Genomic DNA, 24,271 nt, shown 5'->3' with positions numbered 1-24,271 from the left:
TGATGGGTCCTTTCAGATCAACCTAGATGGATAGCTCAGTAAGGCAAGAAAAAAATATAGATCATAAGATATGATGAATGTACCCCCAGACAAGGGGTTTATTCTAACAGGGCAATGACATTTACCTCAGGCCCAGATTAAATGAATCTAAAAGGACACTAGAAATAAGTCTCCCCATATACAGTTTAGTCTAAAGCTAAAAGAGGTCTTACCTGGAGGAGTTGAAAAATCTTCGATTGGGGACTTTTGCACCTCAGGTCAGTATTTCAGGTGCCGTACAGTACGAGGTAAAGAGCTGCCTGTGATTGTGTTAACAACTGAATGTGGGGATCTGTTTCCCTTTCCTTACTGGCACAGGAGTCACTTGGGGGAATTGTTTGACTTTAAAACTCTTGAATAATGAGATTAATTAACAACGATTTGTAAGTGCATAGGTTTCCCTGTTAGTCATGTTTTGTTGGTAGCGTTCAAACAATTTTTTTAAAGTTTTGATTTCTGTGGGTCAACTGGCAGTAGTGGGGGCTTGGACCCAAATGTAGCATGGGGCCCCCAAGAATGGGGTGGATAAGAGATTACTATTTACCTCCCGGGGTTGTTTTAAGTATCAAATGATATAATATTTGTAAAGTGCCTAGCAAACAAATACATATTTAATTAATGAATGCATATTTCCTTCAACATTAGCAAATACCATCTTGGTCTCTTCTATGTCATTCCTTTCTCAGACCCAATGCCAATGTTCTTCTAAAGTCCCATATCCCATACAGTTCCATTCTTCTTTCTCAGCTCAAAATCCCCTATGAAGGTATCTCCAAAAATCTCTTATAAAGGTATCTCCTTGGAAATCATCTTTTTTGGGGGGGGGAGGTGTGAGGCAATCGGGGTTAAGTGACTTGCCCAAAGCCACATAGCTAGTAAGTTTCAAGTGTCTGAGGCAAAATCTGAACTCGGGTCCTCCTGACTCCAAGGCCAGAGCTCTATCTACTGCAACACATAGCTGGCCCCCCCTTGGAAATAATCTTAGGGACAAGTCTGACCATGCCACTTCCCTGCTCAAAAAACTTTGCCTAGGATAAAATGCAAACTCCTCAGCATGAATTTTAAGGCCCTACATTCACAATCTGGCTGCAATGTATCTTTGGAGCTTTATTTCATACTACTTTCTTTTTTGTACTCTATATTTCCATCTAAACTGGATTCTTACCTGCTCCCCAAACAACATCCCCCTTCCCACCTCAGTGGGAAATACCCTTCTGTGTATTTGCATAAATTGTGCTCCATGCCTGGCGTGGACTTCTTTTTCATGGCTGTGGTGCTTTCTGGGCAGGCTGCAGTGAGACTAAATTAAGGAGATAATGCATAAAGGTGCTTTGCAAACTTTAGAGCCAAATTGGTAACTTAAAAATGCTCTGAGACTTTTGGGACATCATATATCTGTGCATGCATATTTTAAACAAAGGAAAAGAGAATATACACATTTAGAAATAACATAACAGGGTAAAGTAATTAAGTCTAAATAAAGGAAATCTAGTGCTAGATTGAGTGACACTGCAGTTTACATCAGTTATTACTGATCATAACCTCTCAGAAACCCTATCATCATTCTATAAGGCTCTCAGTGTAGGTGCCTGACATGGTAGGCTTTTGTTCAGTTCCTTTAATTGAACTGAATCCAGTCTAACCTCCTGCTGACTGCAGAAATCTCCAGTGTTGATAGGATGGGAGGAAGAAAATACCCTTGAAGGAAGAAAACAAACATTAAGTATTTACTACATATGCCAGGCATTATGCTAAGTGCTGTGTACAAAGACAAGCAAAAGAAATTGACAATTCCTGTTCTCAAAGAGCTTACATTCTAATGCGGTAAGAAAAGACACAAAAGAGAGCTAAAAAGGGTGAGTAAAGGAGAGAGAGAAGGGAGTAGGAAGTGAAGATATCCAGGAGATGGGTATGTTTTTGAAGTCCAAAAGCCAGGACCAGGGCCAGGAAGGGAAGGAAGGCCAGCCTGGGTCCCTCTCACAAAATGGAGACTCCAAGAAGGAACTCACCAGTGAGAGAAGGGAGCAGTTCTTCCAGAGGGATATTCATTCCAAGTTGAGAAGGCTTGAGGGATAGTTGGATGTTCCAGACAAGGAGACCCCAAGGCATTGAGGGTAGTTCCAGGGTAAGAAGGGGGTATGGCTTTGAAGTCCAGAAGCCAGGAACAGGGGCCAGGAGGAGAAATGGTTGGTTATCCACTCTCTACTGAAATATTTCCAAAAACATGGACTGCAATTTTTATTAAGGTGGCTCATTTTGATGGATCTCTCAGTTAAGAAGTTCTTCCTTTTATTAAACTGAAATCTGCTTTAATGAAATGTCCATCAATTAATTGGCCCTAGTCCTGCCCTTGGAGGTAGAACATAGATTAAGACTATGTCCTCCTCTTTGATGCTACATCATATGCACTTGATTTCTACCTTGCCCCTTCTCCCCTCCAATGTTAGGATAGGATCTTAGTACTTTGAAAGGTGTTGTTGTTTGTCCTTTGTTTTCTAAGAGGACCATTTACATCAAGAGTGATCTCTTGACTTGCAAGTGACTTGGATTTAAGTGAGGTAGAGTTGTACAAAATCATCAGCCTCACTCTTTCTCCCTGAGTCCAGTGTCAAGACAAAAGTTAGGACAACTGTGGATGGCCCAGGATACAGAGGATGACTTTGGCATCAAATGTTAACTAATATAACCCCCTAATTTTTTTTTACAGATGAGAACACAGAGGCTCATAATTTATATTTATAATAGTGCCATTTGCAAAATTGGTTCTCTATTTAGTATAAAAGAAAGAAGCAACTACCATTGGGATTCAAAGGGGCTTGGGATACCTTGCTCTATACCCAGCCATGTGCTTTGTATGCCAGGTTCATAGCTTTCAGGTTTCCTGAAATACAGGAATCAGCTTATCAAGGACTTTACCTTCCTCCCCATAGTCCACCCCTCACTTCAGATTCTGAAGAAAAGTTGCTACTTATAGAGCTGAAAATTATAGAAAAATGGTTAGGGGCTAAGAATCTAGGTTTTCCCCAGCAAGAGGAAAAAGTGAAAAAAGGTACACAATGTACGAACATGAATCAGATACAGAACAGGTCGTTTATTCCTACTTAGAAACAGGAATAAGTATTAAAGAATCATAGACTGATTAGAACAGAATCCAGTAAATTATCATTACTTGTATAGTTCATTGGAAGGCTAATATTTAAGCCTACTGTATGCCAGTGAATGTTTATCAACCAGCTCTCAGAAGAAACGCTATGCATAGCACTTTTAAATTTAAGCTGCATTATTATTTTCTCCATCACTTTCTAAAGTCTGGACAATCATCAGAATAATAAATCAAGTTTTGATTTGTAGCATTTGCCCATTCCTGAAGTGTAAATACTCGATGAAAACTTAACAAACTAAAACTTAACAATTAGCTCTCTCAGGATGCAGTTCAAACTGGCTTCAGCACACCCTTGCTCCACTTTGCAGAGGAACTGTGATGCTTCCTTCCCATCAGGGCCACCTCAGAGCCACCTGAATCCTGAGTCTCAATGATCTGGTCCATGTGGGCAGTAAGCGATGTAAAATCTTTTTGGTTCATAGTAGGCCTCTTGATATAAGATGGTGGTGATGGGCAGCTACAGCACCAGGGACAAAGCCACAGCATGGATAATGACATTTCTAGCACACTCAATTCTTCGTCACCCATAGGGGTCATCTATAGTAAAGTGCCTAAGAAGTCATAAGCCTCCTATATGCAACATGGATACATGCATGGCTATATGCAACATGTCCCATGATTTAAGTTAATTCTGAGGCATTGCTATTTGCTTAGTATCCTCTGCCTCACTCTTCAAAATCTTCCACTTCCTGGGAACCACACCAGCGGGATGATAACATATATTTGTTTCCTAGATGCTTATGAGGAGGAGCTACACTCCAGCCTCCACCATGGCCAAAATAGGACTCTCCCTCCCTCCCCTTGATACACTGACTCAGAATTACTGCCAACTCAATCTAGATCAACTTTTTTCCAAGTAAATACACATTTAACACAGTTATATAATGATAGTTTCACTTCTTCCATGTTGTTATAACAGAAAGGAAGTCACCCACTAATAATACCATTCTTTGGTCTCCCAAGCCTTTTCTGGGAAAGAATTGCTCAAATCATCCCAGAGAAAAGGAAGGGGGACCTGACCTACTTCTCCAGAGCAAATGGAGCCCATTATTAATGGGGCAAAGACCTTGAGGTCCAGGCAACTCTGCTAGAAAGGAACAATGAAAGGTAGAACTATGTCCAAAAACAGCCCATTCTTATCAGGTAAATCTTCCTGGAGATTGGATTCAAGACATAGCACTAGACCAGAGAGCCCTTCTCTTTCCTAGGGTGGCACTGGTTCATCACAGACATGGCTGTTGGGAGGTTGTGCCTCTGATCTGGGCAGACTGGTTCATGACAGCTGCTGACTAGCAAGGATAAAACCTCTTGCTCTGAGATAGAGTAAGTGGGTCGTTTTGCCAGCTGGGGACAGATTGAGGGTCATTTTGGTTACATGGGTACTCTTAGCTGTCACACAGAGCCCAGCTGGGCAGGAATAATTATCTACTTCATCCTTTGTTAGGGGAAACATATACAGTCCTGCACCCAGCCCAACATGACATCACCATCCCAATATTCAAATTGGCAACATTCCCACTTCCCAACCTCTGAGGTTCTTGTAACAGCTCCGACTTGGTAGTTTGATTCATCAGCAAGCATTTCACCACTCTGGTAGGTGCCAACAAGTTCCACAAACAACCATATGTAGTGGACGGCACTGACAAAATTCCTCCACTGGTTCTGACCCCCAAAGGTGACTGTACTTTTGATTGTTCAGTCCTGTTCTTTCTAAGCCCTAAAGCACTTGGCCGGTATGGGAATTAGTAAAGATGAAGACCTTTTCTTCCCCATCCCTTCAAGGTTCTTTCAAATCCAGCCATACAACTTGGAGCTCAACCCAATGGGAGGAGGTCTTTCCAAGAACAGAGTATATTTGTTACCAGGTTAGTGGCTACTGAAATCCAGTTACTTGTGCCTCATGAAGGGTGGAAGTCATTGGTAAACCAAGCAAAATGGCATTTCTCAGGATGTCATGTAACCTTATAGTTGTTTTGGGCTTTTTGGGGGGGAGGGGTGGTGGTACATATTGGGCTAGCAGAGGAGACAGGATTTCCAAGGCCTGAAATGGAGGCTTCAATCTTTGGCATAATTGCAACATGGTTTTGGAGCACACTACTAACACAGAAGCAATTGGGGCAAGCACAATTTTAAATGCACCACTTCCAATTAACAGTAGAAGCTTCTTGTGCCTAACTCATATCCACTGCGCCACCTAGCTTCCCTTTACTCCTTACTAATTAGTCAACCACAGGGATAGAGAAAAAAGCATTGGTTGGGTAATGTTACCCCTTCCTTACCACTCATCCTGGGCCTGGGCTACCTGGTCTACAACATTAATGAGGTCAGAAGCAGCTATAGTGATGGGCTTGATGACTTTGTTTATCTCCCTGTAATTTACTGTGAGCAAATGCCAAACAACAGACATCTGCCTACCTCCCAGGCCACACAGGGTTATTTAAGGGGAGTTGGTTTCATTGTCTTCTGGCTCAGGTCTCAGAGTGATGTAGAGAAACTTCTAGATTAGAGGTTTCCTACTGGAGATATTTCCCACTGGATTCCCCTGTCAGTTCCCACCCCAATCATCAGAGCTTCTTTTACTTGCTCTATTAGCAAATGATTACTCCCTTTGTTTTTCGTTTTTGTTTTTAACGGTTTACAAACAATAGTTAGGAGTGAACCTGACTCAGGTTGGTACAGTTAATTCAGGTTTTGTGCTGGAACAAAACAAGGCACTCCTAAGTCATTCAACAGTTAACAACTTAGCCATATCACAAAAAGGATATTCAAAACAAGGACACAATTACCTTGGACAGATATGGTTCCCCTTGTCTCTATATGGAAACTTATCTAGTCTGCAGGGTAACATGTGGTGACTCCTGTGGCCTTGGAACATCCCCAAAGTCTGAAGGACCCCAGTTTACATGGTGAGCCAGATAATTATGGCCAGAGACTACCAGGAAGCTGCATCAAGGCAGATGCCTTAGCCCCCTGACCCAACCAGGTCTCAGGGACAACTTTTTTTTACCTTTGGGGGGAAAACTAGCCCAACTCATGTCTTGGAGAGAGAGGTGAACCCTAGTAGATAGTGGTCCTATTACACCATCTGTTCTAGATTTTGCCCAGTTCCATAAATCAAAGTCCTGTTCCTCTGCTACATAAAATGTTGATAACCCTTTTTATGGAAGAGACTGGGGTTAGTGCAAACTTGGGTGTGTGCTCTAACTCCATTAGATCAAACGCTAAGAGCAGAAGCTATATATATCTCCTTTGTGCAAAGAAAGAGGCTGTCTTTTGTGGCTTCAGATCAAGACTTGTGGGCCAAGCCAAATGTTTATTTTTGAGATCAATCAACAAGTATTTATTAAGCATTTACCACGTATCCAGCACTAAATTAAATGGTGGGGATACAATTAAAAATAAAAAATAGTCCCTGCCCTCAAGGAGCTTAAATTCAAATGGGAGATGGGGAGTGTACTTTTAATTTTTTGTTTCCTATTACTTTTGGTGCATGTGGGAAAGTAGAAGTTAGTTGATGTGCATGGAATATCACAGTCTTGATATGTTATCATTAAGTTTTGTAACTGGCTGAGTGAATCCAGGAAATTAACTATATTTAGTAGCACAGGCAGCTACAATCCACAATCAGCTCAGCTGATGGAAAGACATCATTCTTATCATGGTCCAGAACAGGGGCAGGGCACGAAATCCCTAGCCTGGATTTAATCCAACAAATTCATTATTAGTCATGTGACTGTAGGTAAGTTTAATTTTTCTCTCTTGGCCTCCATTTTCTTAAGATGTACAATGCAGAGTTTAGCTAAGATGATCCCTGGGGTCCCTTCCAATTCTAACACTTATATTCTGTGAATTCAACAAATATTTATTTTAAGCTCCACTGTATCTCAGGAGAAACCTGTCTTCTTGAAGCTTACAGTCTAAAACACAAATATGTCACATAGCATAGTCAGTTCTATATGAAGTCTGAGGGTAATATTTGATTTGGGAATTATAGCTCTAGATCCTTGAGGAAACTAAGACTGGTGAGCTTAAGTATGCCAAGAACACTGTAAAGACTGGGTTTCGAACATAAGTCCTTTGACTGGACTGGCAGTGCACGCCTCATGGTAGGTACCACGTGACCTTCAAAAACCTAGCTCAGATATCCTTTGAGCCTCAGGCTTCCAAGTGCTCCCCTTCTGCGCATGCGTAGGACTGCCTACGCGCCTGAAAGTTGTGTCGCTGCGTCCGCGCGCACGGTGGAAAAGGGGGCCTAGAGTAGGTGGCGTGCACTCACGAGTCCCAAGCGAGCTCAAGAGGTCATGACGAGCCCGCTGGCTTCACGAGGGGTTTGCTCCATGGAGCAACGATTAGCGGCGTTCCGGGCCTCTCGGAAGCGAGCCAAGCTAGAGGGCGGGCCCAACAGCTCAGGGAGGAGCGGAAAAACACCTGGAGAAGACGTGGCAGCGCCCTCAACGCCGTCCCAGGCGCAGGGGGCACCGGGCGATAGAGCCAAGGTGAGACAGGCACACTACTGAGGGAAGCCCCGCCCTCCTCCCCCAAAGACGCCAGCATAAGCTCCGCCCTCTTTGGGGGAGGGTGACGCCATCCCTGCCTCGTGATTGGTTTAACGTCCCCGCCCCTGTCCAGATGATGCTGTCACGTTATCTTGGAAGGAAGGAATAGTTGTGTCCTGCTGCAGCTGGCGGCTGTGAGAAGGCCAGATCTGGATGCACTTGGTGCTGGGCCTTGCCGCCTTCAGCCCCTAGTTGTGCATCCAGCATTGAAAATTGAAGTCACTCCTCTTTTCCATTTCTTTGTAGGGAGGGCATCCACCCCGTTGCTAAAGAATAGAGAGGGAAATGGGACTTGTGGAGAAAGCAGCATTGGGGTTTTTACTCTTCCGGGCAAGTTGTCATGTTTAAGATTCGTTTAAAGTGGCATTCTGACCCTTTTTAGGGTGCTTGGCTTAAAAATGTGTGAGCTGTAAACTCGGCCAATGGAAGATGATAAAATAGTGTCAATTAAAGTAACTAATGGGGCAGCCAGGTGGTGCAGTGGAGAGAGCAGGGGGCCTGGAGTCAGGAAAACCTGAGTTCAGATTTGGCATTAGACCCTTCCCAGCAGTGTGACCCTGGGCAAATCACTTAACCTCTGTGTGCCATAGTTTCCTCATCTCTAAAATGGGGATAATAATAGCACCTACCTCCTCAGATTATTGTGAGGATCAAATGATAATAGTTGTAAAGCAATTAGCACAGTGCCGACACATAATAAGCACTATATAAATGTTAGCTGTTACCATTAGACTTAAATTGATCCCTGTTTGAAACAAATCCATTTCAGAATGCCTAGAGTTGGGAAGGACCTTGAACACTCTTATCCAGTCCCCTCATTTTGCAGAAAACTGAATCTCCATACAGCTAATAAGTAAGTGGCAGAGCCACGATTCTAACCAAGGCCTGCTGATATCAAGGCTACTGCTTCTTCCAAAATGATCTGCTTTAGAGACAGGATTTGGATATTCCAAAACACTTCGCTGGCAAGGGACAGCTAGTGAATGCTGTGTGCTTCCATGACTTTTAAGCCAGAATTGCAGTGTTTGTATGACTCCATTCAGGGAGGAGAAAACCCAGTGTTTTGAATTAATATGTCAGCATTTTAAGTAATAATATATTTTATATAGCACTCCAAACTTGACAAAGCAGTTTTCTTCATAACCACCCTATTATAGGTAGTGTAAGTAAGTAAAACTGTCTCTCCCCCTACCACACACACACCCTCCTCTCCAATCTCCAAAGATAAAGTCTCGGTGAAAGTAAATTAAATAATACCACCAGTGTTGTGGATGGACTTTGAGTCAAACCATTCCATTTATGTTCTTTATTAGTCAGTAAACATTTATTAATCACCTTCTATGTGCCAGACACTGTGCTAAATGCTGGGGTTACAAAAAGAGGCAAAACACAATCCCTGCCCCTCAAGGACTTTACAGTTTAATGGTGTGAGACAGCATGCAAACATATACAAAGTAAGTTATATACAGAATAAATAGGAGATAATTAACAGAGGCAATAACAAATAAATAATAGAGGTACTGGAATTAATAGGGGTTGGGGAAAGTTTCCTATAGAAGGTGGGATTTTAGTTGGGACTTAAAGGAAACCAAGAGTGTTCCAAGCATGGGGGGCAGCTAGAGGAAATGCCTAGAGCTGAGAGATGTGGGATAGCTTATTCATGGAACAGCCAGAAGGCCATTGTCGCTGGATCGAAGAGTTATGTGTTGGGGAGTGAGGTGTAAGAAGACAGAAAGGAGGGAGGTGACTAGGTTACAAAAGGATTTGAATGCCAAGCAGAGAATTTTTTATTTGATCTGGGAAGTGAAAGGAAGTTTATTTAAGGGGTTGAGGGTGACATGGTCAGACCTGCCTTTTAGGAAAATCATTTTAGTGGCTGAGTGGAGGATGGATTGGAGGGAGGATAGCCTTGAGGCAGGCAGACCCTCCAGCAGGCTGTTACAATAGTCCAGGCATGAGATGATGAGGGCCTGCACTAGATTGATGGCAGTATCAGAGGAGAGAGGTGAAATTGACAGGTCTTCTTAGTAGATTGGATATAAAGTAGGGGAGCAGGATGAGAAACAGGGAGAAGTAGAAGGATGATACCTAAGTTATGAGCCTGAGGGACTGGGAGGATAGTGTTACCCTCTACAGTAATAGAGAAGGTAGGAGGTGGGAGGGTTTGGGGAAAAGATAATGAGTTCAGTTTTGGACATGTTGAGTTTAAAATGTCTATTGGACCTCCAGTTGGAGATGTCTGAAAGGCAATTATGGGCAAGCTGGGTGCTGAAGTGGATAGAGTGCTGGGCCAGGAATCAGGAAGACTCGTCTTCATGAGTTCAAATTTGACCTCAAATACTTGCTAGCCGTGTGACTCTAGGCAAACCCTGTTTGCCTCAGTTTCCTCATCTATAAAATGAGCTGGAGAAGGAAATGGCAAACCACTCCAGTGTCTTTCCAAGAAAACCCCAAATAGGATAACAAAGAGTTAGACACGACTGAAAATGCTGAAACAACAACAGTGAAAGACAATTGGAAAGGTGACATTGCAGGGCAGCAGAGAGTTTGGGGCAGGAAAGGTGGATTTGATAATCATCAACATAGAGGTGATAATTAAATCCTTGGGAACTGATGAGATCACCAAGTAAATTATTATTGAGGGAGAAGAGAAGAGAAGGGAAAGGGGGCTCAAGACAGAACCCTGAGGGACACTTATGGTTAGAGGATATGATCTGGATGAGGATCCAGCAAAGGAGGCTGAGGAGGAGTGATAATCAATAGCAAGCATTATTGCTGAAAAATATGGAAGTATAATATTTTATATTCAGAAGAACTTAAGGTTTGAAAGGTAGTTGCTTCTCCCCCTCACATTTTAGTAAGACCTAAAAATTTGCTTTTTTAAAAGCATCGAAGAACAAATGTACATTTTCCCTTTGTCTTTTAACACTATTTTCCATAGTATTAGACACACTTAAAATTGTAAAACATCTGATTTTAGGGAAATATAAATTTTTTTTTGTCAGGGAGAACTTGAGGGAGCATTATTCAGTTTTTGATTGAGTGTGACTTTCCAGAGTACTGCTAGTTCTATGTGAAATACAGAAAGTAGCAAAAAAGATTCAGCAAGGAACAGTCAAAACAATCTATTTTCCTCTTATGTATTTTTTTCCTAATTTTCTTTTGTGAAGTTTATTGTTGATTAGAGTTCGTTTTAGCAAACAATTGCTTACAATTTCCTGAGTAATTTTGTTCTTGATCCTGCACAATTGAAAGCCAAACTTTTAATAGCACAATCAGTTCCTTGGCTGTGTGTCTTGTTGCCAAAGGATTATGAGATCATTGAGTCAGACAGATATATAGACCCAACTCTGAAAAAGCCTCCATTATTAAAAACCCAAATACTGATAGTGTGATACAAGAAGTAGTGGAAAATGCTAGCTATCAGGTTGGTCATTATTAGTGCTGCATTTTCATAAGGCAATCTGTTCCCAATTCCTTTTCAGTGACTTATCATTTTCTCTGGTGTGAAAATTCTCATTTAAATCCTTTTTTTTTCTTCTAATTTGCAATCCATCTCTATTTTGCAATTTCCATAGAATACTGTAGCTTATCATAGATTTCCTGAGCCTTCCTTTTGTAATGACTTCTTTTCAGTTAGTTATTGATATGAAGCATTCTTCATTACTTTTTTTTTAGTGCATCCTAGATTATGTGAAGCAAAATTAGACTTAACAAAAGTAAAGCATTATTTCTCTCAACGACAAGGCTAGCAGTGTAGGTGAAAAAATTTTTATTCTTTGTACTTTCAGAAAGCAGAGAATGTAGAACTATCTTGAAAAACCTTGGGGTAGGAAAGTTATTAAATGTTGCAAGGAGATTGAGCGTCATCTGTCTTTAAAATTGCATAAAAGGTAACTTAAGGTTTTTTTTCCTAATTTTCTTCTTCCTCTACCTGGAATTATCTTAAACTTATGGATCATCAATATTATTAATTTATTTATTATTATAATTTATTACCTACTTTTTTAACAATAAAAGGGTAATTTTTATTATGTTTCCTTTTGGCTTATGATAGGGATATATTTGATCACACCTGCTATGTATTAAGGCTTATACAAGGTATTAACATGCTCCCTACCTTTGAGAGACTTATAATCTACTTGTGGTAGCAAACAACATAAAAAAGGTAAATAACACTACAAAGTAGCAAATAAATAACAGAACAGGACCTTCATTAACATGTACAGGAATTCCCACAGCTTCCCTTCTCTCCTGGGGACTGACTCCTGAAGGTCCTCACCCCCAACTTTTTGTTTTTGCCTATAGCGTGTTTTTTTCCATAGTCTACCATCACAGGACGAAGGACGGGGAAGGCATTGATACACTGCTACCTCCCCTGAGGCTGGCAAACCCTCACCCCCTGCTTCTTTAATCCCCTTGACTCAATTCCCCCCTACTGAGGCCAAACCCCCTTTCTCCTATTTCCATTCCTCATATTCTGATACCTCTCTAGTTCAGTCCTCTCCCCTTTCAGTCTTTTTTCTCCTCTTCTTCCTCATTCCACTGTGCTCTTTGGACCACTGCTTCCCTCTACCATCTCACCACTCCCCTCCCTCATCTTTAGATATCTTCATTATATCTTTCCATCTTTTTGAACTTAATAGAAACTCATCCATCTCTGGAATATACTTTATGCCAGGCTGTGAGGTGAGATAAAACACCTCATCATCAGTGTTGCACCTTCTCTCAGACCCCTTACAGATTGGTCCAAGAGAAAGAGAGAGATTCCTTGTTCCCCACGGCCATTTCCAGGATTTTTGCCTGCTGCCGTGATTCTTCAATCCCTCTTACTCCATTCGTTCCATCCATCCATATCACTTGATCCAAATCTTTGTTATGATAATTTGTTAACCACTAGGCCATACTCTTTCCTTTCTCAACAAAGTCTGTACTTGCAGCATATCTTTCCTTTCTACCTTAACCCCATCTCTCATACCTAGTAACTGGTCCATTAAACACCCTGACCTCCTACTTCATTAACTTTCTCAACTACTATAACCTGCATCTTAACCTCAACTAACCCACTGGAGTGGCCATTGTTACCCTCAAACTGTGCTACCTCCAGTATCTTGAACTCTTATATTCCCCTCTCTGATCATAACTTTCTGTTCATTCATTTCTCCCTAAACCTTATTCCAAACCTGTTCTTCATTCTTATTATGACTTCTGCAGGCCTCCCTGGTCTCCCTGCTTATCATCCCTCTGGCCTCATTTTCTTCCCTTCACAGTCTTGACTCTGTGATTAACCATTTCAGCCATTCATTTTTCTGCACACCTGAAACTTTTGCCTCCTTGCATTGTTCCTAGTCTGCTAGTCCTTAGCTCTGAATCACCTCCACCTTCTCCACCCCTTTTCCCACATTATTGAATACCGGTAGAAATCATACAGTTGTGCTGATTAGGTCTACTACAAACTCATGGTATCTAATTTCAGCCGGAGCCTAACTGCTGCAAAGCATTCCCTTTATTCTTCCCTGATTGACTTTCGTTTTTGTCAAGATTTTGTTGTTGTCTTTTTGGTCTTTTTGCACCACAGGTATTTCCTGGAAAAACCCTCTCACCTCTTTCCTCACCCCCACCCACCCACCCACCCCTGCCGAGAGCATTCCATTTTTATGAAGAAAGATTGACATGGTGATCACATTTGACAATGTATGTAGCATTCTGTACCCATAATCAATCCCTTCTCTACTGAGTGTGCTTCATCTTCTATCCTTTGAAGTGGCTGGTTATTGCATTTAATATGATTTCTTATGTCTTTTTGTACTTTTGGTTTATATTACTGTAGTCATTGTGTATGTTATGCTGGCTCTGCTTTCTCTCAGCATCAGTTCATGTAAGTCTGGTTTCTTTGCTGCTTCTCTTTGTTTCTCCAAATTCCTCACTTAGTCATTTCTTATGGTACGATACATTATGGTACATTAAGTTTACCACAATTTGTTCACCTCTTTCTCAGCTGTTTCCAGCATTTTGCTACTACAAAAGTTCTTCTATGAATGGAATCTTTCAGTCTTTTACCTCCTCTGGCTTTATTACCTAGTAAATAGGATCACTGGGTTAAAAGATATGAACAGTTTAGTGACCTCTCCTGCACCAGACCTCCTAAATTGTCTTAGGCTGGATAAATGGCTTCCTCTGATCTTTTGTTGGCTCTGCTACTCCAAAATTTGATTTGAGGCATTATTTTAAAGTTGTTGGGAGGGGAGAGTTCTATTGGGTCCTGGCTTGTAATCCACCATCTTGGCTTCCATCACCAGTGATCTCTTAATTGCCAAATCTGGTGGTCTTTTCTCCCTCTTCTTCCTTCTTGGTCTATCTACTTCATTTGACACCACTGATCACCCTCTCCTCCTGGATCCTTTCTCCTCTGTAGGTACTTTCATGACACCATCTCTTAGTTTTCCTCCTATCTGCCTGACTTTGTTCTTCTGTTCCTTTTCTGTTTCATCATCAATATCACCCCCCCGACTATGGTTGTACCCCAAGTCTCTGGCCTAGACTCCCTGCTCTCTCCATATTCTCTCTGTATGTGACTTCCTTAACTCCTATGGGTTTAATTATCATCTGTACACAGTTGGCTCTCACATCTGTGTTTCCATCTGGGCTGGTTTATTTGTCCAGCTCTGTGACCTATATATCCTGAGGCCACTGTGGAGACAGAGCTTGCTTGATGGGCCTTTCCTTGGGTTCAGGGCCTACCTGCTCCTAGAGGAAAGGAATAAGAGCTGGGGTTTGCCTTGGTTTGGGTATCTTCCTATCTCTGGCCTTCAGGCTGCTAGACAAGGCCAAGTCTGGCACTTCGGCTCCTTCTGACTCCTTCTGCCTACTCAGGCCTGTCTTTCCCCTGAGCTTAATTAAGTCCTGCATCACCAGTTACCTATTGGACATTTCAAACTGGATATTGCAAATATATTTTGAACTCGATTTGTCTAAAACAGAACTCATTTATCTTTCTCCTGAAGTTCTGGATGTCTGTTGAAGACTCTACCAGCCTTCCAGTCTCTGAGGTTTGTAACCTCATCGTTATCCTTGACTCCCCAGTCTCTCTCACCTCACATGTCTAGTCAGTTGCATCTACTCCTTCTGTCTACTCACTTAGCCATCATCCTAGTTCAGGCCCTTATCGCCTCCTAACTAGGTTATTACAATAGCCTCTTAATTGATCTTCCTACCACAAGACTTATCTCATTCCAGTCCATCTTTCATACAGCTGCCAAATTGATTTTACTTAAGTGCAGATCCCACTGTATCACTCTCTCATTCAGTCGACTTCAGTATCTTTCCAGCCTTATCATATGTTACTCTTCTCCACCCACCACTCTGCAGTCCAGCCAAACTGGCCTTTTCTCTGCTCATCACAACTGGTACATCATCTCTTGTCTCTGTGCCTTTGCATCATCTTCCATCCGTGGAGTGAATGCCCTTCTGAGCTCTTCCTCATAGAACCCTATTTTTTTCTTCCGGATACAACTCAGGCACCATATCCTGCATGTAAGCTTTCCTGATCCACACAACTGCTTGAATCTTTCCTAATTACCTTGTAATTAACCGCTTTGTATTTATTTGCATTTATTCTCTTTATAAATTTATTCTGTATATACTTACCTACATACTTGTCTCTCCCATTAGAATGTAAGCTTCTTAAAAGTAGGGACTGCTTCATTTATTTTTGTTATCTTCGTTACCTAGTACAGTTCCTGGCACATAGTAGGTGCTTATTAATAAATGCTTATCAATTGAGTAATTTTGTTTTCTAAAAAGTTTTTGCTCACTTCAAAAGAAAAATGAATACCATGTAGTTTGTTCAGTTTCAACTGTTCTCTGCTTAAAAAATTTATCTTTCATTACTTCCCTTATTTGAAAACCCACAAAGTTCTCCTCTTTGATTTTCATCTTGCTTATTCTTAGAAATTTATTTTTTAGATAAGACCTACTTCATTTCAATCTTTCACCTTGACAAAATTTTTCATTAAATCAAATATGATGTACAGTATTATCAGGAAATTTTTTAGACATTAACAACTGGTTGGCTTTTTCTTTCCTGGAATAAGTTCTTTGAGGCCAGTATTTTGAAATGTGAATTTTTTTTCCGTCTCCTGTCTCATTCACAAGTAAAGCAACAGTATAGCTTTAATCATAATAAAAGAGCAGTCACTTTCAGATTCCCCACAGATATTCTAAGGATACTTTTCATACTTAATGCTTCTCTAGAGAAGTTTTACATTTTGAACATATTTTAGTATCATAGATTTAGAGCCAGAAAGGACATTAGAGGACTGTGGCAACCTTTTGGTGTCCTCTAATAGAAGGTTCTATCCTTTTAGTCTGGAAGCTAAAATTGCGTCTTGATTTTGGGATGATAATGGTGGTCGTTTTGGATATTGTGTAGTGTGTTTAGGCTTAGAGGTTTGATAACTAAAAATATTCCTGACCTGTCATTTTGTTCTTTCCCTATTATTGGAAGTGCAAATGGCATGTGACAAGACCTATGAATCAGTCTACAAGTGAGGGATCCAGGCCTTATCATGATTGCTTACCTCACAACCAAATCAGAGGTCGTATGTTTACTTAACTAAAGGAGTCAAGTCCTATCTCTGAACTTTTAAATTTACCTCATCACATACCTGTCAAAAACCATTTGGATGATTGGTATACAAGATGTATTGAGAATTTATGTAATGGGTTCCACCATTTACAGAGTGCAAAACATTTAGAAAAACAGGCTTAGAAACAATGATGATGTTTACCAAAGAGCACCTGCCACAGGTGCCAAAACAGTCTGCTACGTGTTGAGGGTTTGACTGGGTGAATAAACACGTATGACCATGTCCAGCCTGCCCTGCCACCCAGCGCATTAACTGAGGCTTGAAGCAGTATATGAGAACAAGCCAACAAAGGACTTCTCACTATCCATGCCCCCCCCAAATTCCGCTTCAACTAAACCACACTTAACTACTTCCTAATACTGCACAATTTATAGCAAAATCAGCATCACTCAATAACAGTAGGTGGTAGAGAATTTCTGTTTCTGTTTTGAATTTAGCAGAAAAATTGCAAAAAAAGGAAATTTCCATTTCACAAAATGTGAGTTGTGTTATATTGTGTTTACCTCTATCTGCACATGTATTTTCCTAATAGTATGTAAGCTCCTCGAGGGCAAGAGCTGTCTTATTTTGTGTTTGACTTGGTATTTGCAACATCTATCACATATGTGTAAATGGATCTATAATAATCTCGTTGATGTGGATATTTCCTCCAGTGAAGTGGGCTGCAACCCTTCCTTGTCTGCCCATTCTATTATTGTCTTTATCCTGGAATAAATTTGTTCCAATGTGATGGGGACCTTCCTGCTTCCTCCTAACATTGTTAGGATGTCACTGGAACATACAGACTTTCTATTGATTATCCTTTGTTCCTGCCACATGACTTGATGATCACCTTTAAAGGTGACCTGTGCAAAGCAGAGTTTCAGGAAGGATAATCTGACTGCAGTCAAAGACTGAAGGCAGAGAGACCAGTCCTTGAAAAAGGTAATGAGGACCTTGTGGTAGTAATAGGAAATGGAACTGGACCAATGGGAAAGCCATTATGAAGAAAGAATCACCAGGACTTGATGACTGATTAAATGTGTGAGGAGGGAGAAAGGCTGCTGCCAAGGCTTTTGAATGTGGATGACTGGAAAAATATTGACAGAAATGGATATGTTTGGAGGAAGAGAACTGGTTTTAGGGAAAGGATGTTATGTTTAGTTGTGGAGGTTTGTGTGAGATAAATGGCAGGCCATCCAGGTAGATGTTATTAAACTCTGCACTTAAATATAGCTAAACAACTCACCTTTATATAGTGCCTTAAAGTGTAACACTTCCTCATGCTCTGGGAAGTAGGTAGTGCAAGTATTACTGCCATTTTATAGATGAGGAAACTGAAGGTTAGAGAGAACTTATCCAGGGAGGACAACTAGTAATTGTCAGAGCTAGGATTTGAACCCAGGTCCTTCTGACCTTAAGTCAAGCGTTATTTTCACTACACCAAGTAGTTGGTATAGTGGTTAGAAATCTGTATTTGGAGTCAAGAAGAGCTGGTGGTTATCTGTCATCTCTGGTGGATACGGCTCTGTTACCCTTGGCCGGTTACATGACCTCCCGTTCTACAGGCAGCTCTCTAAGACTTAAGCTACACGACAGTTACTGATCTGTTATTGATAAGATGGAGTTTTCTTACCAGGAGAAAATAACTAATCTAATTGATACTATTACTAATTACATCCCAGATCCATATCCCCTCCTTTCCCCTTCCCCCAACAAAACAAAACTCTTTCAACTCTCTTTTCAAACTTACCAATTTCTGTTCAAGACAGTTCATTTGACTAGGTTTATAACCTCAGAGTGATTTTGACCTCCATTCACTACCAAATTCCTAGAAAAAAATCACCTATACTTCTTTTGTTTTCTTAGCATCTACTTATTTCTCAGTCCCTTGTAGTCTGACTTTTAAACCCCACCACTTAAGTGAAACTTTTCTCCCTAGGTTACTGTTTTTTTCTTAACTGCTAGGTCTAATGGCCTTTTCTCAGTCATCTTCCTTGACCTCTCTGCAGCTTTGGGTGCTATTGGCCACCCCCTTCTCTGGAATACTCTCTCCTTTTCTTACTTCCACGACACTGCTTTCTTCTGGTTTTCTTCCTTCTTAGTGGTCCTTAATCCACTTTAGTGGATCATTATCCATCTCTTCCCCACCTCCTTAGAGTGGGTATCCTCCAGGCCTCAGGCTGGGGCCCTCTTCTTTAAACTGTCCCTTGGTGATCTCATTTGTTGCCAGAAGTTCACGTATTTATAAGAAGATGAATCTCAAATCTGTGTTTCCAGTCCTACATCATCAGCTACCAGCTAGACATCTATTAGCTAGACATGTCATCCTGGATGTCTCACACCCATCTCAAGCTAGACATTTCCAGGATGGACTTCATTATCTTCCCAGTCCAAACCTGTTTGTTCTCTAAACTCGATAGAATTTCCATTGAAGGCACAATCATCCTCTCCAGAAACTAGGTTCAAAAATCTTGGGGTTATAATCTTAGAGTCTACTCTTTCTGGTACATCCCCGCCCCCATCCAATTAGTTGCCACATCTTGTCTTTACTACATACACTTCCCCTCGACCATCTAGAACTTTCTCTGCGTTCATGTTCAGTTCCTCATCATCTCTCTCAGACTACTGTAACAGCCTTTGAATATTTCTCCCTTCTTCTAATCTCTTACCACTCCAATCCATCCCAGCCACCAAAATAAATTTTCCTCAGTCACAGGTCTGGTCATGATGCTTTCATTCATTGACTTTCACCAGCTCCTTCCTACATCCTCTGGGATAAAATACAAACTTCTCAGCTTGACTTTTAAAACCTGGCACACTCTGACTACAACTTAACCTTTTCTGACTTATGTCATGTAACGTGAGTTTTTAAAACTCTGCATTCTAGCCAGCCTATTATCAAATTTCCTAAATTTGTCATACCATTTTCAGTCCTTCTCACCTCAACCTCCCCAAATCCCTATCTCCTTCCAGGGAGCAATGTGAGTTACTTCCCTTATTCCCTTCCCTACCCCAGCCTGCCCCCTCCCCTTTGTTAGAGTTCTTTCTCGTCCTCTTCACTTCACCTTGTAAATCCTTATGTGGGTTTAGCGTTTGTGCGAGAGATAACATGGCCTAGTTCTAAAGAGCTAACCTTGGAATTAGGAAGATCTGGGTTCACATTCTGCCTCTGACACATAAACTTATTTGTGTGAACACAGGCAAATCACTTAACCTCTCAGTATCTCCAGCACCTCTCTAAGACTAGAAGTGATCCACAAGTTGTTTATCTGCATCAGCAAGCTCTTTGTACTCTGAATTCACAGGAATGGACCAAACAGTATGCCAAACCCCTTTTTGTGTAAACCCCCCAGGAGCATGTAAAGGACCTTGGAAACAAGGGCTGTTCACTTTTTGTCTTTAAATTCCCAGTGCCCAGCTCAGCACTTAATGTTTTTGTTTTATTAAATTCAAGAGTGAAGTTTTGGGGGGGAAATTAAGGCTGGATTAGGAGTAGCAGGTTAATCTCTGAGAATGGTTGAGTTCTTAGAAGGAAAAAAATATGGGGGAAAAGAACAGCTCTTTGCCACTACAAAGAGTAGTTATAAATTTGGGGTATATATGGGATCATGTGAAAGGAAGGTATAGGCTTCTTTTTATGTTCCTCTTATGGTTCACATCTTAAAGCTCGATCTTTACAATGCTTCAGGAAAGTTAATCAAATCAACAAATACTTATTTAACCTGTTATAATGGTAGTGTACTTAGAAAAGTGTTTGCTGTTGATAAATTGCTTTAATATGACATATAGTCCTCAGAGTAAGTTTGTGAGGGGTTGGTATGCACATCTTGATAGTGATGAATTATCCATCATTAGAGGTTTTATATGTCAAACATAAATGTATCCCTCAATTGATTGTCCATCTGTGCTCAGAGGCAGCTAGGTGATGCAATGGATAGAGTGCTAGGCCTAAAGTCTGGAAGATTTGAGTCAAATCTGGCTTCAGACTAACTGTGTGACCTTGGGCAAGTCACTTAACAGTTGTTTGCCTCAGTTTCCCATCTGTAAAATGGGAATAATAGTAGTACTTCTTTCCCAGGGTTGTTATGAAGGTCAAATGAGATAATTTTTGAAAAGGGTATAGCACAGTGGCTGGCACATAAGATCAATCAATAAATATTTATTAAGCACCTATAGTATGCCAGGCACTGTGCTAAGACCTGGGGATAGAAAAAAAGGCAAAAGATAGTCCCTGCCCTGAAGGAGCTTATACTCTAATGGGGGAGACAACATGCAAATAACATATACAAATAATATATACAAAAGTACATGCAAAGTAAGCTATATGCAGAATACAGAATAAGTAGGAGATGATTAACAGAGGATAGGTATTAAGATTAAGAGGAGTTGTGAAATGTTTCCTCTAGAAGGTGGGATTTTAGTTGAGATTTAAAGAAACCAGGGAGGTGTCAGTAGTCAGAGCAGAGAAGAGAGAGGGTTCCAGGTATGGGGGCAGCCAGGGAAAATGTCCAGAGACAAGAGAACAGACTTTTTGTTTGTGGAATAACCAGGAAGTCAATGTCACTGGATCAGAGTAGATGTCCAGGAATGAGGTATAAAAAAACTAGAAAGGCAGGAGGGGGCTGGGTTATGGAGGGCTTTGAATGCCAAATGATGTTTTTGTTTGTTTTGTTTTGTTTTGTTTTTAAATATCCTGGAGACAATAAGAAGCCACTGGTTTATTGATCACACCTGCACTTTAGGAAAATTACCCTAGTGGCTCAATGGAAGAGCGATTGATTGGAGTGGGGAGAGACCCACCAGTAATCCATTGTAATAATCCAGTAAGGAGGTGATGAGGGCCTGTACCAGAGTGGTGGCAGTGTCAGAAGAGAGAAGGGGACATATTAGAGCTGGCCGTGGCAACAGCTTGAATAAGGGCGTGGGGTGGGTGATGGGATTGAGTGAGGAATCCAGGGTAACTTCTTGGTTTCAAGCTTGAGGAACTGAGAGGATGTTGCCCTCTAGAGTAATAGGAAAGGTGTAGGGGGTGGGGTGGGGTATCAGGGGTAAGATTGTGAGTTCTGTTTTGGACTCATTGAGTTTAAGATGTCTACTGGACATTTAGTATGAGATGTCTGAAAGGCAGTTGGAGATGTGAGATCTGAGGTCAGCAGAGAGTTTGGGGCAAGACAGGTAGATTTGAGAATCTTCAGCATAGAAATGGTAATTAAATCCCAATGAGATCACCAAGTGAAGTAATATAGAGGGAGAAGAGAAAAGGGCCCAGGACAGAACCCTGAAGCACACCTATGTTTGAAGGGTATGATCTAGAGGAGGATCCAGCAAAGGAGACAGAGAACAACCGGGAGAAAATGGGGTTCTGAAAACCCTAGGAGAAGAGGATATCGACGAGAGAGAGATACAGAGAGGCCAAGGAGAGTGAGGACTGAGAAATGGCCATTGATTTAGCAACTAAGAAATCACTGATGACTTTGAAGAGGACAGTTTTTGTGGACTGTTAAGATCAGAAGCCAGGGTTAAGAAGCAAGAGGAGGGAAAGTGCAGGCACCTATTTTAAATGGTCTTTCTGAGAAGTTTAGCTACAAAGGTCAGAAGAGATATAGGAAGATATTTAGCAGAGATGGAAGGATCAAGTGAGGGTTTTTTCAGGACGAAGAAGACTTGGTCATGTTGTGTGGTGTTGTTCAGTAGTGTCTGACTCTTCGTGACCCTGTGGATCATACTGTCCATAGCGTTTTCTTGGCAAAGATACTGGAATTGTTTGCCATTTCCTTCTCCAGTGGATTAAGGCAAACAGAGGTTAAGTGACTTGTCCAGGGTCACACACAGCTAGTAAGTGTCCTAGGCTGGATTTGAACTAGGGTCTCCCTGACTCCAGTCCCAGTGCTCTTTCCACTAAGATACCTAGTGCCTAGCTGGTCATGTGTGTAGGCAGTAAGACATGAGCCAGTAGACAGGGAGAAATTGAAAATAAATGAAAGAGTGGGAATGAAGGAGGGGGCAATCTATTAGAGGAGATGGGATGGAATGGTATCACTTGAACAAGTAGAGGGGTTAGACATCATATGGGATGGGGTGAAAGAAGAAATAACGGCAGAAGGCATCTGAGTGATAAGTGGAAAGGCAGAGGGGAGAAGAGAGAGCTCACAGTGAATGGCTTCATTTTTTTTCCGTAAAATTTGAGACAAGGTTCTCTGCTGAGAGAGTGGAGGAGGAGCCGCCCTGGGAAGTTTGAGGAGGATTGAAGAGGTCTGGAAGAGCCACTGTGGGGAGTGGGGTAGTGAGGTGATAAGGGAGGTATAGTAGGATTGCCTAGAAGCAGTGAGGGCCCAGTTGAGGTTGTATAACATCAATTTGTAGCGGACCCAGTCAGAAAGTTGTGTGTTTTTCTCCACCATCTTCCAGCACATGTGTAGGAGCAAAGGAGATGAGTGGTGGGAGTGATCCAAGGCTGAGGGTTGGCTGGGCATAATCAACAATATGATAAGAGGGCTTAGGAATTCAAGAAAGGGCAGGGTAGAATTGAATTAGTTCACTAAGGGATCAAGATAGGGAGAAGAAGAGAAAGTGGCTAGTGCTGGGGAGATGACCTGGGAGAGAATTGAGGGATGAAGGGATTGGAGCTGACGGTGCAGAAGCCAAGTAAAGTATGGTTTGGTAAGGAAAAGCAGAGGGAGAGGTGAAAAGCCAAGAGATTATGACCAGATAAGGGAATTTCAGAATTCTTGAACATAGAGACAGTACATTTGTGAGTCATGGCAAGATCAAGGCTATGACCGTCTTTCTGTGCGCTGAAAGTGATGTGGAAGAGTAATTCCTGGGAGGTGAGCAGGTTGAGGGACTGAGTGGTTAAGGTGTTTGAGGGAGAATCAGTATGTATGTTGAAGCCCCCTAGTATGAGAGTAGGAGTTGGGAAGGAGAGGAAAATTTTGAACCAGGTATCAAATTCATTGAGGAAGGAAGGGAAGTGATCTGAGGGTCTGTAGATAATAGCTACCAGAATTTTGATTGGGTGGTAGATATGAATGGTAGTCACTATATAACTGCTAGTTATTGTGATGATAATGGTAACATAAGGTTTTTAACTGGGTCCCATCCCACTAAATGTTGATCAGTTTTGATTCAGTTAAAAAGAAGAACTTATGAATAGCAGACCTGAACTCTTTGAGGTTGATTATCTTAGAGGCTAGGATAAGGAAATAGAAACCGATGAGCCAGCAACCTTTGGAAAGAAATGATAATTGCCATTTTGGTTTCTGTTTGTCGGCTTCATTACCTTTGATTCTTGTTTCTGTTTGATTATTTCCTAGGAAACATTTCAGACTCAAGGAAGTCCTCTACAGAATCCAGCAGCTATTTCTCCATCACGATGGGCCCAGTCTTTCCTCACAAATGTTACATTCTTGAAGGTGGCTCTTTGGTTGGTCTTACTGGGACTGTTTGTAGAACTAGAGTTTGGCCTGGTTTATTTTGTTCTGTCCTTGTTTTATTGGATGTATGTCGGAACCCGTGGCCCTGGAGAAAAGAAGAAAGGAGAAAAGAGTGCTTATTCTGTGTTCAACCCTGGCTGTGAACCCATCCAGGGAACCCTGACTGCAGAACAGTTTGAGCGAGAATTACAGTTTCATCCCCTGGCTGTGGGATAGTCCTTGTTCTCCTGAGTTTTCTGCCACCTCAGTTTTCTTGGACTACCTGGGGCTGGACTGGACTGAAATCAATATGCAGATACACTAGGGGCAGTCTTTTGTCCGTGAGTGTCAATTTTTTGTTCTCTGAACTCTGTTCTCTTATCCATCCTTCCACCTCTCCTTTCCTATGTCTCCTGTTGTAGTACCAATGTCTTTGTTTGCATTTCCATCTTTAAATTTTCTTTTTTTTTT

General features: G+C 41.4%; 1 protein-coding gene and 1 pseudogene across 1 annotated transcript; both read left to right on the top strand.

Moving 5' to 3' along the window:
* LOC114053525 overlaps positions 1-7,458 on the top strand; it is a 65,631-nt pseudogene extending 58,173 nt beyond the window's left edge.
* On the top strand, positions 7,402-24,265 carry LOC114053554 (SAYSvFN domain-containing protein 1-like). Its single transcript, XM_027876662.1, has 2 exons — positions 7,402-7,698; positions 23,702-24,265. The coding sequence occupies exons 1-2, from the start codon at positions 7,504-7,506 to the stop codon at positions 24,035-24,037; spliced, it is 531 nt and encodes a 176-aa protein (XP_027732463.1). The 5' UTR covers positions 7,402-7,503; the 3' UTR covers positions 24,038-24,265.
* Positions 24,266-24,271: the final 6 nt, after the last annotated feature.

Source organism: Vombatus ursinus, unplaced genomic scaffold, assembly GCF_900497805.2.
Source record: "Vombatus ursinus unplaced genomic scaffold, bare-nosed wombat genome assembly UNPS02014811.1, whole genome shotgun sequence".
Classification (NCBI taxonomy): Eukaryota; Metazoa; Chordata; class Mammalia; order Diprotodontia; family Vombatidae; genus Vombatus; species Vombatus ursinus.
Note: the sequence above shows the minus strand (reverse complement) of the source record. Positions and strands in the feature narration are given on the sequence as shown.

Excerpts from the sequence above, each read along its gene's own strand:
- LOC114053554 (XM_027876662.1), top strand. The coding sequence starts at position 7,504 with ATGACGAGCCCGCTGGCTTCACGAGGGGTTTGCTCCATGGAGCAACGA. Across the intron at positions 7,699-23,701 it reads CACCGGGCGATAGAGCCAAG|GAAACATTTCAGACTCAAGG; the intron begins GTGAGACAGGCA and ends ATTATTTCCTAG.